This window comes from Sinohyriopsis cumingii, chromosome 9, assembly GCF_028554795.1.
Source record: "Sinohyriopsis cumingii isolate HCF-2022 chromosome 9, ASM2855479v2, whole genome shotgun sequence".
NCBI lineage: Eukaryota > Metazoa > Mollusca > Bivalvia > Unionida > Unionidae > Sinohyriopsis > Sinohyriopsis cumingii.
The window spans coordinates 44133512-44154955 of NC_142969.1; the positions used below are offsets into that span (position 1 = coordinate 44133512).

Consider the following 21444-nt stretch of genomic DNA (forward strand, 5'->3'; position numbering starts at 1 on the left):
ACAGATGTAGCTCTTTCAGAATATGCGCACTCCATGTCACCAATACAAGCACCAACCAGAAAGAAAAAAGGCTCTCATTGAGAAGGAAAAGAAACGATTGCACATTGAAGCAAAAAAGTCAGTCAAAAAGGAAGACTAAAGAAATCTTTGCCAAAGCCGCAAAAAGAGCTTGACTGGCATATCAACAGATTGTGTCCATTGGAGAAAAAGACAAGTGAATGTATGGGATTATTTGTATATAGTGGGTGTATTTGGATGAGAGAAGTATAAGTTTACTGCAAAAGCACTGAACCAAACCCCAAGACACATTTTTAGTAGTTATTTGGACATCTTGGTAAAAATCGGCCTCATCTCTACTTTGCTCAACAAATCTAACATTGCTGATAAAAGAATATCAGAAATCAAATTTTATTAACCCCATGCTGCATTTGTTGGCTTTAAAACAAAGCTGCAATATGAATTTGAGGAAATACATTAGGCTCAGTTGACTAATTTGTTTCGTGTAAATGTGAGTTTGTATATTTGCAGGTGGGAACACGCCGATACATGGCCCCAGAAGTGCTTGAAGGGGCTATAAGCTTCAACCGAGATGCTTTTCTCCGCATTGATATGTATGCCTGTGGCTTGGTATTATGGGAACTTATAAGCAGATGTGATGCTGTGGAAGGCAAGTGATATATAGGTCCTTTAGAACTAAAACAATTTGTACCTGCCATTATTATGTGGAATGAATATGTTGTACATTTTTTAAGTTTAATCAACAGACTCTCCTTATGTTTCATACATTCTTTGTGAACAAAATGACCCTGACTTCTGAAGATTGTGTAGATATAGTAAATCAGAGTGCAGTGTTTTGTTGTTGTGGATTTAAATCTCAAGAAGAACCACCAACCCACAGGAAGCTACTGGCAAGCTTCACATTTAACCATGTTGACTGAACCTGAAACTCGAACTCCTAGGGACAGAGGTGAAATTTCAGTGATTGGTAAAGGCCAGCACTTTTGACGAGTCAGCCAGATGGGGCCACTGCACTATTTGTTCTGTTTGTCCTATTTTTATTACCTCTAAAAGTCATAGAAGAACTTACGAGATGGTTTGTTGTTCATCATCCATCCGTCCATTGGCAAATGTTTGTTATCGCTACTCCTCTTAAACTACTTGGAGGATTGCCTTGAAACTTTACATGCATATGCAGCCCAGAGTCTAGGTGGTCCTGAATGAAAATGGTCCTGCTTGGACATGCATCTTGAAAAAATTGTTATCGCTGCTTTTCATGAATGGATGGTCATATCAACATGGCATTTTCACTACAAGACTTCCTATGATGTATAGCTTGCCCATAATAAAAATCTCGCCAGTCTGACATCCATTATGGCTACTATAGCAGCCACCTTGAAAATCTTGTTATTACTCCTCCTGAATGGAAAGTCATATCTTGAAAATATTATCTTGCTCTTTTCCAAATGGATGGCTATATCATCATTGAGTTGTCACCAGTAGACTTGTAATGATGTGCACATTGCCCTAGATGATGTCCAATATGTTTACCACAGCAGCTAATTTAAAAATCTCATTATTGCTGAGGAATATGGGGGATACTTTCAGAGCTGGAGAGTTAAAAGGAAGAAATGGACTTCTCTTGAATTCCTGGGATTTTTTTTTACCAGTATAGTGCCATTCTCTGTCGGACTATTGTTCAAGAAATACGTCTCTCAAGGGCCATAAGCCTGATGTAGATGTTTGTCAGAGAAGAAATAATATTGCTGCATCCTGTTCATTGAATTAGTTGGGGTATATGTGTATATATTCATTTGTACATACCTGATGTTGCCATTCATTTGAAAATGCAAGTAGGGCTTTGTTTTTGGTAACTGTCAGTATCAGTTATGAAAACTGTTTTCTAGAGACAATAATTTACTATCATCTGACAAAACTTTCCCTTTCTAGGGCCAGTAAGTGACTATCAGCTACCATATGAAGAAGAAGTTGGAACACACCCCACATTGGAGGACATGCAGGAACTGGTTGTCATCAATAAAGCACGGCCAGCGATAAAGGAACTGTGGCTGAAACATCCGGTAAATTTAGTTTTCACAGCTGTCCAGCCTGTGATTAGGGTCTGAATATTACACTGGTCCAAAGTCATCGACCAGCTTTATGTAGCCACTGACCAATTGTACATAAGCAGGCCTAGCCCATTTTACCTTTAACATTTATTTGTTCCAGTAAATGAAGAAATTGTGCTTTCTAATCCTTAAACTTCTGAAAAGAGTCATAAAAGTGCACCGATGTAAGCGAAGTAGAGCCATGAGAGGCTGATGTTGTAAAATACCACTGGAAGTCTGCAGATTTAGTGTGATATATGCTGATTACCAGTCTAAGCTTGATCATTATCAGTCAGATATTTGTCTGTTCTACACCATAGCTAAAACTAAGCATCTATAGTATCAGATTTGTTTAAGTATGGATTTACTGTCCGAAGGCTAGAATCAACCACAGAGACTTTGCTGCAAGACGTGTAGCACTTCAGGGCATAAGAAACCCATATCTGTAAAGGATGGACATTATGATAAAAATAAACATATTTTGACTTAACAGGAACACTGGATAAAAGCTTGGACATGAGTATGATGACAAGAGGTCGTTTTGTTTTAATATATGGCATACATGGAATCAGCCAATCGTTCTGGCACCTTATTCAGAGGCATTTTATTTTTATTACTGAACTACTTACTGGTAGCACAGGAAACAAGCAAAGAGCATATTACATGCACCTGAAAAGTTATTTATAGTAAATAACATACACCACGATTACCTGAAAATTTAAATGACTGAGTGCATAATCATTTATTTACTATGTGGAAGGGACCAGAACTAGTTGATTTCTGTCCTGTTAAGATAAGTCTCCACTGACTGTTTTCTTCTGAGAAAGCACAGCTTTTGACCTCTCCATTACCAGGACCAAGGCAAAGTTCATCTGAAGCAGACCTGCCAGCCCTCATGATCTGGCATGAATTTCATGACTCTATAGCGATTCAGATTCATGCCACAATTAAAAAAATCATAAATTCCCTAATTCATGATCAGCTTGAATTAGGAATAAAATAACTTTTATCCTGTTTAGTGCTAGCCACAATAATCAGCAGTGGTCACTGATGCCAATAACAGTCCCATACTGCTAGTCACGATTTTAGTAGACATATATTCAGTGTTCCACGAATTTTAGAATTGGGAATGGGAACTTGAGCTTGTACATGTCATACCTGTATTATATAGTAATAGTATTATAACATTATTATATAGGCCGAGTGGTCTAAAGCGCTCTCCGTTACGGATCACTGCCATCTCACCTCTGTCTGCAGCGGTTCGAGTCTAGGATTCAGCCAATGTGGGTATGTGAGAAAGCTTGCCAGTAGCTTCTCGTGGGTCGGTGGTTCTTTCCGGGGTTTTCCCGGGTTCTTCCTCCACCATTAATACTGGCCGCCATGTATAGCCTATCGTGTGCTGAAAAATGGCATTAAGCCCCAAAACAACAACATTATTATATAGTATATGTGTGACACAAATTGTAAGCAACAATACAAGCTCCTGTGGGCAGATTTCAGCTCTTCAATACTTTAAGCCTTCGACTGAAGACCTGAATCTACCATTGCTGAAGCATTGTGAGTTTTCTTGTTGAATTTAACCTGCCTTTCTCTGTTGGAAATAAGTTACAGTAAAAGAATATTTTCTATCATGAGGAGAAATAAGATGGACTTTAGGGCCTCCTTAGGTGCTGAAAATTTGCAACAATTTTAGTCACAACGATCAACTACCGAGCAAGAAGCTTGAACTGTTTTGAAAACAAATTTACCATAGCTCAATTGAGGAAGTTCAAGTCTGCCAAAAAGCATCATATAACAAATAGCATGAAGTTTGTGTATATCAGTAAATTTGGCTGAAAATGAATGTATACATGTAATTCGAGTAAATAACGTGTTTTAGTTTTATTTGGTGATTTTCATGTAATTCACACTGACCATCAGAGTGGATGGAGTTAGTGTCATGGCATCATGTTTTACAAATTGTGTTCTTAATTCACTATTAAAAAAAATCCTCTTTTCACTAATTGTGAGTCTGGAGGGTTGACAGCTCTGCTGAGGTTGAGCAATCTGTAAGGTAGTCTGAGTTTTCTCAGACTTTCCCCATCCCACCGTAGATATTTCAACAACAAAAATATCTAAAATTGGGTGGCAAAGGTCAGAGGAAACTTGGGCTGAGCCAGATGAGGAGATACTAATATTGCTTCTGACTGACTTTATTTTTTTTTCCTATCTGTTTCGTTGAATGAGCTTTGAATGTCGTGTTTTTTTTTATCTTGGTCTTAGATATCTTTTTGGACAACTTTCAGACTTGACTAACTACAGCTGTGACATTCAAAGAGGATCCACCAATAGAAGGCACAATCCCATGATTTCAGAATTTTAAAATTAGTAAAATATTTACATAATTGCATGAGCAATAAAGTAATTGTATGAATTTTGAGTTTTCATTAATTTTGTTATTTTTTCCAGTCATTGGTTTATGTTGATGCACTGTAGTAAATGTTCACAGGTAAGACTTAAATGTTGGACAGTCCTTGGCTTATGCAGACCAGGGCTATGTAGGGTCCTACTGGTTTTGGACCAATGAATCAGAAGTGAAATTTTCAATATTTGATAATTGAATATAGGAGTATCAATCATCCTTGTCATTTACTCACCTCATGGCAGCTATTTTTCCTGCTTATCAATCACAGTCAGTGGTCTTCCAGTTATGGGTCTTCTTCGATAGATTCAAAACCATCTTTAAGACAATGAAACCATCTCAATTTTAAGATATAACAGGGAAATATATCCGTAAACTTGATTAAAATTGGCTTTGATATTAGTCGCAGAATACCCTAAAGAGTACCTGGATTTTACAGTGTGCTCTTTGCACAAAAGCTGAATTTTTCTTTGAAGACATCTTGATGTAACTTTTATTCACCTGTGTTATGTCACTTATAGATCTGGTGTCCAGCATACTGCATCTTCATCTGCAGTTTTTATTGAAGTTTTTTTCTGTCAATTAAATATGCAGTAAATTTATTTACAGATTCAAAGAAACAAAAACAATTAAGAACTTTTAAAATTCCCTTCATATCACTTAGCTCCTGTTCCCATTAATAACCAATGATGAATATATTGACCCAAAAAAATAACAACTAGGAAATCAGAAAATCCCTGCCATTGAGATCCCTGTCTTATAAGCATGTACATACTTATTGGGCATGAAAAGACAAATGTACACCCAGATGATATTTTTCCAAAGGACAGCTCTTGCCCAAGAGATTCAAACTCAGGATTGGCAGTCAGAACTGGGGAGCCTATGAAGATGTGTTTTACAGACAGAATTCTAACTTGAAGGAAAAGCAAATGGTGCCAGATTTGTATTTCAGGAGATAGTTATCTATGTACAATAACCTAAACCATGCTGTTTAATCAGATTGAGTTGAAACTCAACTATTTACCCAACCTATTCATTAGGCTTACATACCACTTCGGTGGCCTAGTCGTTAGAGCGTCTGCCTTGGATGCGGGAGGTTGTGGGTTTGATCCCCAGCCCAGTTGTACCAAAGACTTACAAAAATGGTTTTTACAGCTTCCGCACTTGGCACTCAACATTACGAGGTTAATGTTAGGACTGGTCGGCCTGGTGTCAGGATAATGTGACTGGGTGGGACATGACACTACATGTTAATATTATGGGTTCTTTTAACAAACTTGTTTTTCAATGATAAATAATGCAGTTCAAGAAATTTTTCAGCATTGTTAGTAAATTCACCTGATGTGTAATGTTGTGGCATCTCTGGTACAACTAATTCTCATCAACTTCAGCTTTTTTTAAATGATGCCACATTTGATGTGGAAATCGTCCATTTTTGTAGAAAACAATTTTTCAGAAAAATCCTACTTAACCAGATATCAGAGGTCATGGCTTCAAACCACAGCCAAGTCATATTAAAGACTTATAAAAATGTTAATGGCAGCTGCCTTGCTAGGTGCTCAACATTAAGAGGTTAGTGTTAGGACTGGTCAGCCTGATGTCAGGATAATGTGACTCTGTGGGACATCATGCTACGTCTGTGGCATGATGCCCCAGTGCTCGATATCACTATAAACTGTCACACTGCAGACATTGTACTGATGTGAATGAAAAAATTATTAAAGCTACTTTAAATGTCCAAATCACACACACAGATAATCAGATATCATATTGCCTGTAAGTCATAGTTCAAGTCAAATTTGATATTGTAACTTTTCATCCTTTTACAATATACAAGTCGGCATGGAGTATAAGAGGAAGCCAGATCAACAAGGGGTTTTATCTAACATTATATTTCAGGTTAATTGGGAAGCTGCTGTTACCAGTGCTGACATGCCTTTTTCCCAGGTTTTTTTGTGGGTGGTGGGTGGATGAGGTTTCTGTATTGTTCATTTATCTGATGATTGTGATCTTTTTCATGTACAAGGGCATTACTATATTCCATTGTTAATTGACACCTCAAAATAAACAGTTTATTTTAATTTTAAGTACATTGTCCATTATTATAGGAGCTATATGGCTGTGCAGTATTATTTTCATGCTAATTCAATATGTATGGAGATTGAGCCAGGTTATTCCAGTTGATATCTGGTTGACGACGACAAGATTTGACATTCAAGTTCAAATTAGTCAGGCTACTTTGAGAAAAATAAGAAATGCAAAGAAAATGATAAGGGAAAGGAAAAAGAAAAGTTAAATAAGAAAAACAATAAAATACTTTTTAATGTTTCTGTAATATATCTGTACAGTACTAGAAAAGGGTTTCCTTTCTAGTGATCCTCAATTAACTTGAGATTGTAAAACTTGTAATTGATGTGGATTAATGATGGAGAACAAAAGGTGTACAGGTATTGCCAGTTATCCAGAGTCAATAGTCAAATACCTATCCATCAATTAAAATGAAAGTGAGCTGTTGAAACAACAGCTTGTTAACAACGAATATTGGACATTGTTGCCATTTCATTTTGCTTTAACCTGAAATGCTTAATTAAAGGCTTATTACTTATGCACTACAAGTAGTCCATTACTGTTCAGAATTTTCACCTATATTATGGACATTCATTGACAGTATTGTGAATACATGATCGTTATATGCTTAATCTACAGTATCTTTTAAATATTCCTCAAATATTCGAGTTGGTAATATGGATTATATCCCATTAAAATCACATCTCCACTGTTATTCATGAAGATCTGAAAGTGACTGCTTAGGGGTCATGTTCTGGCAACCTATGTTATTACCTTAATTGCTAATTTTATCATCCAATCAGATGAAGTCTTATTTCTTAGCATTTGGAGACTGAGCAGTATGGATGAAGAGCATGACTGTGTACCGAACAATTTTATTCACTTTCAGAGTTTTGAAAGCTTCATTTCCATTGGCTAATTCAAAGATCACCAGAACATGACCCCTAAGCGTTCATCATCAGATCTTCATGTAGGACAGCAGAGATCTGCTTTTAATCTGATCGGATTATATCCCATTGTTGGCTCAATTATATCATGAAAAAGATGTACCGGTAATCACTCAGATGCGTCAAATAAAATCCTGTTAAATCCATTGTCAGTTGACCTTTGTCTAAAATGTAGACAGGAATAATGAGTTGTGGTTTAAAAAAATAAGATTAAAGCAACATCTTTTCAGATTTTTTTAAAATTGAAACAAATGATATGCTTTGCATAAGTGTGGTGTCAGGTATTGACCATGAGTGTGCTATGCTGCGTTTGCATAGTGCATTTTTTAATCTTTCTGTTTTTTTATTTGATGTTGTAAATCAGGAAATACAAGCATATACAAATGAATGAAAATGATTTTAATATAGAAGCAGTGATATTGGTTTATGAAAAGTATATTGACATGGTAACTAAACAATAATTGGTACAGTTTTGTGAACTGTGTTTGATTTTTGCCTATTTGCATCTCACTCAGAGCATCACCAGTACTTGAAGCAATTTTGGTGATTTAATCCATATATTAATCAATTTGAAGTAAAAGATGAAGTCCCAAGTTACAGCTAAAAAAAAGTATTGACTTGTAGGCTGGAAAATATGGTACTTTGAATTGTGTCGATTTAAATGGGTAGTTCCTACATCACCGACTACATTTTGCATTTTCATTTGTATGGTTATGGATTTTGCAAACAATTATGAGCAGTAAACAAAGCTGAGCTATTTACATGTCTAAAGAATGCAGCTGTGATTCTTTGAGTTTTAAATTCATGCATTATTAACGATTTATTATTTTTGCCGTATCTAAAAAAAAGTGACATGTGCAATTTACATTACACGGGGTTAAAAAAATTTATTCTGTTATAATGAGATTTTCATCTGAAGCCATTTCATGCTTTGGGTTCACATGGTAAACTATTGGTTCCCAACTAACAGGTTACAGTCTAAATCTGGGTAGTGAGGTTTTTTAGGATGGTGAAAACAAAAAACAAGGTAGTGAAGCTCAGAATTTTTTTTATGGTCGTGGCAAAAAAAAGGATGAGAACCATTTTGGTAGACAGTGGAGTGATGGTTTTGTTTCAATAAGAAAAAAATAATTTACTTTGAATCAAGATATTTGGTTTTAAAAAAAGTAGATCATTACATTCATCAGTTTAATTCATGTATTTCTTTCTGCCTGTCAGGGTCTGGAAGGAGTCATCTCCACCATGGAAGAGTGCTGGGATCATGATGCAGAGGCACGTCTCTCGGCAGGCTGTGTTCAGGAACGCATCATGCAACTCAGTCGTAATGTCAACATCGCACAGAGCAATCAGCAGACCCCACTGATCATCAACACAAGTCCACTGATACCTTCAAAAGAACCTAACTTGTAGGGATCTTGTGATGCTGGTGTTCTCACAAGCAGTTCATAAACACCAGCAAACTGCAGTGCTTTTACTGGATATTAATAACTCCCCGTGCAAGGAGCATCTTTGGTGTAGTGTTCATTATAAAGATTGCTGGCCACAAGAAAGAAATTTGTCCTCACAGCAGCATTTAGTCGTATACCTCTCCTTTCTCTTAAAACTTTATTAGAAATATAGGGTAATTGCTATACAAGTACCGGCCCTTCTTTTTCTTTATCTTTCCCTTTGAGTATTTCCATATCAGATGTACCTGGCTTGTTATGCTAGGAATAACTAACAATAAGGTGTACAACAGCAACAGGAATGCCATTGCGACTGAAAACTAGATGACCACATGTACATTAAACTAACGCTCTGTGCCATGAAACCTGCTGGGCCTGCAATGAATGGAGCAGCACATCATTGTTGTTTCATGCATGAAAGGAGGTACAGAAAACATCTGGAGACGATGCTAGTTGTTAGAAATTTCAATATTTAGCAGTTTGTGCTGGTGTTATTTACTTAGTTTTATATGTTAACATAAACATAAACTGTTTATACTCAGAGAAACAATTAGTGGTCTCAGACTGAGAAAACAAAATGTTTTTTTTGTTGTGGTTTGTTTTGCATTTACTCTCCCTAATTTTCCCTACCATAGCTGCAGTTGTTGGCAATCATCAGGATAAAAGCCGAAGACAAAAAGTAGCACCCCCACCCCCCTGCACCTCCACTGCTGATTGTGAGATAAATGTACTATTGTAGACAGTTACACAGGTTTTCCTGTTGAATTGCCATTGTAATGTCATTTGCAAAATTGCTTCATTTCTGAAAAGTCACATTACCTCAATATTAGATTCAAATCAAGAATGAAAGGAGGCCGGAGTCAGTGCATGACTGGTATATGAAATGGAGCAGGTGACAAAACAGCTTCTTCTGATTATTTTTGCATCAGTGTAGAGCATGATACTATGATAAAATGTCATCACAATATTTTATCAGATATTATTTTGCCAGCTGAGTAAAACGTGTATGACATACTTGACGTCGTAAGAAATATTGAATTTGGAAATAAGAAATTGTTGATCCAGACATGAATGCTGACTAGCTGACCTTTGTTACAGATGTGCTTTAGGTATGGTCATTCATCCTTTGTGCATCACGTCATGTCTTCCTTTAACAGTTGCAGTTTTCAATTTCGAATACCATTACTAATGCAAAAAAGTTGAAACATCCGAAGAAAAAAACCAAATGCACGGCAGAATTTGTTCAAATTTGACCACATCCTTGTATGGGTGACATTTTAGATCACCTGGCCGTAAGTGAGCTTATGGTATGGCCATGTGTCTTTGCATTCATCAACAATTGCTGTTTGAAACTTCTCAAACCCACTAGACCAATTTCGACCAAATTTGATACAGCATCCTTGCATGAATGGCTTTCAAGATTTTACAAACAGTGGCAATCTGCCATCAAATATGGCATCTCTTAATACTGGAAAAACATTTATACATCTTTATGCATTAAATAAAATGCTTAACAGAAAATGACCAGCTATGACAAAAGATTCTGGCAAGAATGGTCTTAAATAGGTGATGCATGATGTTGATGTACCATCAGATATGAATGAAAGCATTAAAGTTGATGAAGCTTGAATTGGTCAAATGCATTGGAATACATTTCTCCTGGACCTCTTGTTTTCATGACCAAAATTACCCAGCATACCTTTGTATAGCAATACAATAGTCCAAGCATATTCTCATTTTAGACTCGCTGTTTAAAATTATTATGTCATCCTGCCTCCTGGCAATCAGTATATTAGGTGCATTAGATTTCTGGCCTCTGAGAAAATGATGAATTGGAATTTATTTTGACATAACAGACCTCATTTGTTTTTACTGTTGTAATATAGATAAAATAGTTTAAAAGGGCATGTATATTGTGTGTTTTTGAGAGTGATATGATTGAATGTAAAGATTTTGTGTGAGACTGTTTAAAACCTTTTGGATTTGTTACCATATTTGTCTTAGTTTAATATGCATCCAGCTCTGTCACATGATGCCCGGTCGGTCAGGGTGTATGCTGTTTGTTATACTCCTGAGTTTTGAACAGCATAAATCATGATGGTCTGGTACAGTTTTCACTGTTTGTTATACTCCTGAGTTGATTTGAACAGCATAAATCATGATGGTCTGGTACAGTTTTCACTGGTGCATTTTATGCAGCAGCAAGATTTTGGGGATCACCTCATTTTTGGTGGTTTGTATTGTGTCTGCCTCATCGTTTTTTTTGTTGTCAGAACCCTGAATTTCGATTTCACAGACAAGATTCTATATTGTGTCCAAATCTTATTTTTACCATGCTGTTCAGTTTAGGGCAAGTCTGTTTCTTAACTTGGACAAGATGCTTGTGTTTTTTTGGAATAAGTGAGTGAGTTTAGATTTATCATATAATTGTAACTACCTGTATATATTCAACTGGCTGTGCCCATTTATAACATTTGTTTTTCCTTTTTCAAGTCATTTCAACATTAGCATAACTGGACATTAAAATGACAGTAAATACATTCATAAAAAAAGTAGAATTAAAGCGAATAAAATCTGTTCATGATCAATAAATGGGAAATTAAAAAATGCCCTATGATACATGGAATCAAAAGAAATGGTTTTTATTTTAAAAATTAAACATTTTCACTGTCATATTTTTATTCTTTGAAATATAAGCCAGGAATGAAATTTTTAAATGATTATTCCATATATTACCATAATTACTGTATATATTGAGTCACCTGCATTTTTTTAAAATATATTTTTATAATGCACTTAAGATGGGGACATTTCACTTAATCATTTTTTATTCCATGATGAAAGCTTTCATACACTTTCTCCGATGCAAGCTTCTTCAAGCCTTTGTTTGTTTGTTAATTAACATGAAGGGTTAATTAATCCTTTTCTTGCCCCTAATCCCTAATCATGTCGTTTGAAAACTGCAGAGTGCAAAATGAAAAGGGCTATTTACTAATGAGTACACGTCTAAGTTTTCCATTCAACTTAGCACAATCTGGCATACCAAAACTAATTCCATAGCAAACAGCTCTAAACATGCCACTAGAAATAGGCGCTACTATCCAAATTTGATGTGATTGCAATTCATCATTTTGACATTGAAAATAAGCCAGCAAAATGATATTTGCATTTGATTATATACTGTGTGAATTACAAAGCTGCTAACATCAGTGTCAGTGGCTTTTCAGAATTACACAAGTTCACACAATCTTGATAAGTTTTTTAATTTGCTTACCTTGTAAAGTGCTTCAGTTTGACATTGGGTCCAAAAAAAAGTGCATGAAAATGTCACAGTAACTTGTTCAAATCATTGAATTTTAAACAAATGCACAGCATTGAACAACATTAGTTACTGATACAGATATAAAATAAAATAGTAAAAGATCCTTTAGAACTAATAAGAACGAGATCTTCCAGAAATTTTATTTCCATGCTGGGTCACTTGTGTATTCAGCAAGATTTCTGGTTGGGTCACTTAATACTTAACCTCATTGAGCAGAATTAATTGATGATGTGTTTATTGGGCCATTAAGCTTGATAAAATTTGCTCAGGTACTCCATAGTGGGAAGCATATTTTCAAAATAGATTACCATGGGCATTATACACATAAGTAAGGCTATGTGACAAATTAAGTGGCCTCTCTTGTGTTTATCTAAAGATGTTTGGGAAATGGTAATTGAGGTTACTGTAACACTGCAAGTTCTACTAAATGTGGCCCATCAGACCAAAAAAGTTGTAAAATCACATGTCTGGTTTTGTTGCACTTTAAATGAAATAAAAAAATTGATTATAGAATCCAGTATTTTTTTTTAAATTCAGTTAAAACTGATGAAGAAATATGAACCAGCACAATTTATTAGATTGCCAGGATCTGACAACTCTGCTGAAAATTTTATTGCAATGACATTAGCTCTAAAGTTACAACCAACAACATCACAAGGAACTTGTCGAGCTGGGGTGACATCAGCTAGATCAGTGTTCTTGAGTCCCGTGGCAAGAATGAAAGAATGGATTATCAACAACAGGAATGAATTTAGAATTTTTTTGTGCTCAAAATTGGAAAAAGTCTAAGAATCTAAAAGTCTGGCAGAGGAGACTACCAACTTCTAAACTGATGTAGATGAGATTACTCAACCTCTATCCCCATTTCCCAAAGTCCATTAATTTCAGTGTCTACTCTAGGCCTAGTTTAACCAAATATATTTCACTATTGCTGGTTAAGAATGAAAGTACTTAATTCTGAAATGTTGTGGACAATGCAATCATAATCAGTATTCTTTAGTTTATATACAGTTAATTGTAGTGCTTGAGAATTACATTTTTGTCCTTAAATGTCCTTTAAAAGTGCTTTAATAACCCATCAATTTCAGTGGTAAGCAGAATAATTGCTGTCATAAAGATGAAAATGAACCCCGCTAAGTAATTCTCAACTTTTCAAGTCATACAAGTTATTATAACTTTAAATAATCACATTTGAGCAATAATTTTTCAAGTACGGTTGTTGGCAGCTTTTGTTAGTATGATGTCTGCATAGGTGAGAGTAAGACCCACACTTCTAAATGTTTGCATTTATCTTTGGAATTATTTGTTTTATTCAAAATAAAATCAAACCAAAGAAAGAAAAATAAAGATATTTAATACATTCTGATTAAAGATTGAATATTTAAATCCATATTGGGTGCAACATGAGGTGGAGATGAAGGGGTTGTTGTTAATCACTTTGAAAGTTTTGTGGAAATATTTTCAAGTGAATATTTTCAGTTTCCAAATTTTTGGGACAAAGGGGAAAAAAAGTTTCCTGTCACAAGATATATGGTAGTTATGGTAAGATATATGTACTTTCCCAGGACATTTTTTTAAAATAAAATTGTTTTAATGAGAAAATGCACATTTCACTTGGGACTTAAAATTATGTCACTGAAATATTAACTTGCCATGAAGGATTTCCTTTTCTTTCAGTAAGAGTGAACTGTAAACTACATGATAGTTGCTGTAAAGTTTATTTTCCAGTAACAGCATCTCAACAGAATGATATTTGTAATATTAGTCAGTTTCCCAAAGGCTCAGAATGAAAGCTGGTATTTTAGGATCCTGTCATTCTGGTAATCAGCTGGACTGACAGATTTATTATGTGCGAATGGTACATTAGGAGGCACTGGTAATTAAACATGTTCAGTGTACAGCAGGCAATATGGTCAATATAATTAAGGTCCTACATTAAGGTGTGGGAACCATGTAATACTTTTCTTTCTATCCAGTTTATCTTGATGGCTACATCTGCATGGCCATTCATGCTCACAACATTGCTCTGCAGCTCTTCGAAATAACTGGTAAGCAGATTGCCTATTATAGATGTGTCTCTTGAAGGTTTCATCCTTTTGGATCATATTTTGATGGAGTTATTTCCCTTTTTCATTAATATTGTATCATTACAGCAAAACCTTATAACCAGAGTAGTTCAAGATCAACATAATCGAGTACAAGTCAGTATGCTTGTATATGGAGTAGTTTTGCACCTCAGCACCTCTGACTAATGGTGAAGCTCAGAAATATAAAAGGAAAGAATTACATTAAAACTTGAGGAATATAAAGACTTCTAATTAAATGTACATTGTGTTAAAACTGTACAAGGAATAACAAAAAAAATAATCCTTAAAATATGGTGTTACTTGTCTCATGGATCAAGAAGTGTTTCACCTTTTATCAGTTTTGTCTTAACTCGGCTGGATTGAGTTGTGACTCTTAATAGTAACTTCACATTTTCGTGTGCTACCTCTATGACCCATACAGCAATTGCACGAAATTTGTTTGGTGATTTGCTTATTATATGTAGATTTGCCATTGAAGGTTTCATCTTTCAGTTCCTGTGTTGGATTTGCTGCCACTTTTTTCCATTTCTATTAAATTTCCTCTACAGGAAATCCTTGTAGCAATAATAGCATTGTTAGAGTTGCTGCCCTTTTTATATCTCTATTAAATCTCCCCTACAGGAGATCCTTGTAGCCATCATAGTATTGGAACCATGAACAATTCTGATAGTTTGATGCATTCGTTGTCTCAGAACCAAGTTGTGCCCTTTATTGGTTTTGTTTCATAAACTTAATTATGCACAGTTGTGGCCCTTGACAATTAACTTCATATTTTTACCTTTTAGCTCTACTGACTGTAGCACAGGAAAACTTGTGGTATCGTCGCTTGTTTATGATCTGCCCATTTGCACAACCTTGTTAGTGCTACTCTGCCTAAACTGCTTGGATGAAAATTTATACACACATCATCATCACAAGGTCTGGTTTGCTCTGAATGAAAATGGGGTTGCTCAGACATCTAATCTAGTTGACGCTCTTCTCCCTGAATGTATTATCATGTCAGCATGGGAATCTCACTAAAAGGCTTAATGTAATGTCTAGTTTGGGTCCTGGCTGTAAATGGTACCAATGTTTTGTCCAGTATTTGTCATGGGGTTTGCACCAAAAGACTTTAAATTATGTCCAGTTGATCCTGAATCGAAATGGTGCCAATCCCATCTCAAATATGAGCAGCTTTTGTGAATATCCTTTTATCACCACTACTTTTAAATGGAAAGACATATTTACATGCATTTTTACCAAATGACTTCTTATGATATCTTTTTGGTCCTCAATGAAAATGACACTAATCTGATGTCTGTTTGTGGCCACCTATGGTGGTTACCTTTAAGAATCTTGAATTGATGGTCATATTGACATAAGGTTTTAACCAAAAGATTGTTTACCATATCTAGTTGGTATTAAATGCAAAATTTATGTCAGTTATGCCTGCCACTACAGCCATATTGGAAATTTGTTTTTTTCTACCCATATAGTCATATTGGCATTAGGTTTTCACTGATCCTTTCAATGAAATCTAGTTTGGTCTAAATGAAAATGGTGCTAATCTTGTGTCCAGTATAGCCACAACACTAATTTGAAAATCTTGCCACTCTAGAATATCAGATGGTTTCAGCACTCAGCAGAAAGTAAGTAGCAGTGGTCTTCTCTTCAGTTCCTGGAAATTCTTTTCAGAGAGTAGAGTGCAAGTTCCTTGGGAGACTGTTTTTTTTTTTTTATTACTTGTAACAATCATCGTTGAGCATTTTGCAGAGATGCAAACTATTTTGGATTTTGTTGACTACATTTTATTCGATATTTTGAACTACATTGATGAACTTGTACAAAATTTACATTTTGAAAAATAGAGATTTGAACAGGAGTTTTCTTTGTGGACAGGTTGGAAAGAAAGTACTTCACTTTCAGCACTTGATCTTGAACGAGTTGGATTTCCAGCAATGCATGTCATTAGCAGAGTTATGGCCCTTCAAATTCCCATCTTCTCCAGTCTTTGGTTTTCAAGTAGAAGTTAATCTGTTTATATCCCTTCTCTTATAGCTGTAGTTTAGACATTTTTCAATGTATACGAGTCCACTGATCATATGAAAAAGGTTCCTTAGAAAGTGGTTTCTTTGATAGGGCTGTCATTACGACTCCGTTCAATAATGCTATCTTTCAATTTGTGCCCTCAAAACATTTAAATCAGTAACACACATTCCAGGTTGAGTTTAAAACCGGCATTAAATATGCATGTTAAACCTCTTTAGAAATTGGATCAAGTAATGTTAAGTCACTGGTGAAAGTGCATTCTTCCCATAATGACCTGCCCCTACCTCGGTAGTTATCAGAAAAATCATCCACTGTCAAGTAATATCCTAATCAAACCCTTGTTAATTTATTGCACATTGTTAAGATCAGTTTGAAAATACCTCTGATATGCATAGTTCACTGTTTGTTTTGATGCATAAGTTGCACAAGCATTGAACACTTTAAACCATACTTATTTTGGTGCTGATAAATTTGTGTCATGTTTTGTTGTTGTCATTTCTCAAAGCCATATTTTACAGTCTGAGCTTACTTTTAACATACAAGGTTTGCATTACATTTTTCTTAATACAATGTAGTTTATTTTGGAAGATAACAGGAAATAACTCCTCCATCAGAGTTTTTATATATAATTGTACAATAGAGTAGAAACTTACTGTAAAATTCTTAGTTGTTTTGAATGTCGGCTATGGCACTGCATTTAGTTTTTAAAAAAACATGTAGTCTTGCTTACTGATGGGCATATAATCTTTTATAGCTGGAGATTCTATTTTTATACAACAATGATTGTATGCCTTCAGTAGCAACTTGAATACCAGAAATATATGTAGACATTTGTCTTGTTACCAAAACTGGCTTTTGAACTTGGTTTTCTGTGCTACTGGCACAAAGTAATGTGCACAGTAGCTGCTGCAAATGGTGGCATTGTGGAACCATAAACCCCATAATGCCTGGGATTGGATAAGTCTGTTGATATAAGACGTACAGTGTTATTGTCTTCCAGTCAGGAAGATGAAATTTTGTTGGGTATGTCTTTGATACAGACTCATTTTATGCCTCTTTGACACAGGAAATTTAACTGCCCTCTGAAGGTAGTCTTTAAGGGAGCAAAAAAAAAAGGGGGCCAGAATGGTTAATTTAATTTCATCAATAGTTTCTCTGGGTTTTTTAAATCAACTTTTACAACAGGCAAATATTGATTTATGTAATCAAGGCTCAGAAGAAGAGATTTTGTCTTTACACTTCTGCTGAAGTATTTTGAGACTACTTAATTTTTCTATTAGTTGTAGCCATTCTAGTCCCTTTTCGTTATAAGATGGAGCCCTTTATATATGACATTTTTGCAGTGAATTTAACTTTTTGTCACAGATGGAATTTTAAAGTTCATTTTATTGCATGTATCTGGTTTAATGGCACATCAGCACCATACTACCTACACAGTACGAATTAAAAGCAAGTTTTATAAAAAATTTATTGAACATCTGTTATCCACTGTAAAAACACATTAGAAAATTCTTCTATGAAGAAATTTGCTTGAAAGTGCAAAATATTTGTATGAGGACATGAATCACTCATGATGGAATATGCCTTATTGAGTTTAGTTTTATTTTTTGGGGGGGTATGTGTTTTTTTAAAAATTGACTACTTGTTTAAGCAATAGTATTTGCATGAATCAAGTCCTGATCTTAATTGTTGTCTGTATAGAATGTCTGATCAGACATGTTTTATTCTGCTGTGCATGATGTGGTAATAAAAATCTTAAATAGCCATTAGAATGTAAAACTATGTTTACCATCCTACAGAAATATCGTTCAGGGTTTATTTTACTGGTGAAAACGATGTGGATAAAACTGTAATGTGAAGGAGCAGTCAAAATGTCAGATGTCTGCCATCTTAAAGGAATGTCATTCATGGTTGATTTTGTTACTGGTTAAAAGGATGTGGATAAAACTGTAATGTGAAATAGCAGTCACAATGTAAGATGTTTACCATCCTACAGGAATGTCATTTATGGTCACAAAAGAGTCATTTTATTTCTGGTTTAAAGGATCGGGATAAAATTATCATGTGAAATAGCAGTTATGATGTATAAAGATGTTTACCATCCTACAGGTCACACAGTTTTCATTGTATTACTGGTTAATTGGATAGGGATAAAATTGTATAGTTTGTATTTATTTGTCAGTGGGGATCAAATAATGCCTGAACTCATATAAAAAAAAACAATTCTTAAAGAAAACTTGGGGCACCTGTGTTTTGTGATACGACTTGATACATATATAGATATACTCTCATGATAAACATAATGCATTGTCATATCAGGTATTGAAAGGTTGTTGGGCTGTGTGACCAGTGTAGTCAACCTTTCATAGTCACAAACTTTTTGCAGACAACTTATTATCATACAAATTTTTTTAGTATCTTTTTTTTAAGAATGAGAGAAGGGACATTTTTAAATTTTTGGTTAAATTTTTAATATGATTTAGACTATTTTAAGATTCATGGTTTTAAGCATCAGAAAATTAGACTGTGATGATATTTTATGTCTTGGTTATTTTTAGGATGACATGTATTTTACACTGTTAGTTCAGCTGGTGGTGAAAGGAAAGCTGATTTACACAAAGTTTTCTTGTGTTGTAATGTGGAGATATTCTCAGGTCATGACAATTTTTTGTCTAGAGCCAGTTTATCCCAGACCTCAATTTTAATTGTCTTATTTTCGCCCATCAACTGTGAGATATACTGTATTTGTTCACATGATATGAAGTACAAATTGCATACACAAGTCAGATCTATTGTTGTAGAATGTGTGGTTGGATCAGGGGTTTCAGACAACATACATTTATGTCGTGAGCTCAGGGTGTACAAAAAGCATTCATAGCCATTGCATAACAAGACATCAAATCAGAGTGTAAAAACGACATATATGGTCAAGATTTGTTTTTGTGTAATATGTTTTGAGATCAGGGTTTACAGACAGTATGCATGGCCCGGATGTGTTTTGTAATATGCCATCAGATCAGGTCTAAAAATGGCATGCATAGCCCATATCTGTTGTGTAATATGCCAGTAGATCAGGGTTTACAAACAGCATGCATAGCCCAGATCTGTTGTGTAATATGCCATCAGATCAGGGTTTACGAACAGCATGCATAGCCCAGATCTGTTGTATAATATGCCATCAGCTCGGGTCTACAAATAGCATGCATAGCCCAGATCTGTTATGTAATATGCCATCAGATCAGGTCTACAAACAGCATGCATAGCCCAGATCTGTTGTGTAATATGCCATAAGATCAGGGTTTATAAACAGCATGCATAGCCCAGATCTGTTGTGTAATATGCCATCAGATCAGGGTGTACAAAAAGGATGGGCCAGATTTGTGCCAAAGCAGTAGTCCAGATTTGTTGTTGCATAATAACAAAGTTCTATGTCTATGATGTTGGTACTTGAATGCACTGTCTACACAAGGAAATGCATTAGTCTGCAAGACATATAAAAATATTTAAAAAAAACAAGTTGGTAACACTGGATATATAATGAATGCTGGCCATTGTTTGTATTTCATTTTGCAATAATAAATTGCTGTCATAACTAATGTGTATTCTGAAAATTGTAAAGAGACAAGTTTCAGATTGTTAAGTAAAAAAATTGTAAATAAATCTAAATTCTATTTTAAACTACTGAGAAATGGCATCAGTTTTAAACTGCTGGGATTTTTTTGATTTTTTTTTTTGCTTGCTGGAGACATTAGTATTCAGGATGTTTTTTCTTCTTCACAAAATTTTTATAGACTCTTGTCCTGTACAGACATTGCAATCTTTTTCTGCAATTGCCCTTTCTGGATGGAAAAAAGTACCATGTTTTTAATTAAGGACTACGCCCAGTAGATAAATGTTTCACAGTTGATGAGTGGTGTACTTAGTACCTGTATGTTTTTTTATTAATTGTAAATTTATCATGATGCAAAAAAAGGCTGTATCATATTTGAAAATGTACATTTCATGTCTGTATTTTTCTGGTCCTTTGATTGTGCAAAAAAATACATGCAGTATCTGTTAAAGTAGATGTCATACAAAAACATCAGTTAATGTGTCCAGTTAAGTTCATTGCTTCAATTATGGTTTTGGTAGCCATGTTAATTTGTTTACAGTATTTTTGCCACTTTGTCTTCATTAAATCAATTATTATTCAGAATTATTTCTTTACTGATCAGAATTAATATTTATAATCACGTTTTTTTTTTTTTTGTAATGTCCTCAACTTGATAAAAATTCATATACATTTAGAAATGTACAGTTTTAACAGTTGTTAAGGCAGTTTATGTAACATTTTTGTGAATCTGGAGCATTTTCAGGTCATACGAATTATAAATTATAATAAATATCATTTTGGTTACATCTAGGGAAAAATGACGGGTGTCCATAAGTTATACTTTGTATATGTTTCTGATATTATACATTCTGATATAGTATTGTGAACAATAAAATCCTACTGATTGCTATCTATTGTTTGTATTTTAAAACCCAGGTTGGATTCGTTATACGACCTATTATCTCTATATATACTATCATATACTGAATGCTTCTTTATGCTCCAATTCCAAAAATAGCTAGTGCCATAAAGTTTATACATTTTTAGAGCACAATTAAACTGTTCAAAAGCGCAAGTCAATTTTTCTTCATGCAAGGGAAAAATAATAGACATGATGGATATCAAGAAACTTCATAAAATTTAATCTGAATCTTTTCAAATCAGGACTGCTAGTAGTATAGTGGGACCCTTCGGGGACAATGGAAATCCCAGTCAAAAAGGTTGTGGGACCCTTTAGGGACATGAATTTTAGGGTCAATGGAAATCCCAGTCAAAAAAGGTTGTGGGACCTTTTGAGGACATATCAGATAGCAGACCACCTACTGTTATGCCGTCCGTTTAAACTTCTATGGTGCCACGTCTTTCTTTGGTACAGCTAGTGGTGTTCTACACCGGTTTACAGACATGGTTCTGGTGGTGTGTCATATCACTGGCTGCCTAACATTTTTCT

General features: G+C 34.9%; 1 protein-coding gene across 1 annotated transcript in view; it reads left to right on the plus strand.

Moving 5' to 3' along the window:
* The window catches only part of LOC149791656 (activin receptor type-2B-like), a 54035-nt gene extending 33131 nt beyond the window's left edge, over positions 1 to 20904 (plus strand). Inside the window, exons 4-6 of the mRNA XM_089970210.1 lie at positions 529 to 667; positions 1948 to 2078; positions 8739 to 20904. Of these exons, the coding sequence (XP_089826336.1) occupies positions 529 to 667; positions 1948 to 2078; positions 8739 to 8930 (462 nt within the window). The 3' untranslated portion in view covers positions 8931 to 20904. The remainder of the gene's footprint in view (positions 1 to 528; positions 668 to 1947; positions 2079 to 8738) is intronic.
* The last annotated feature ends 540 nt before the right edge of the window (positions 20905 to 21444 follow it).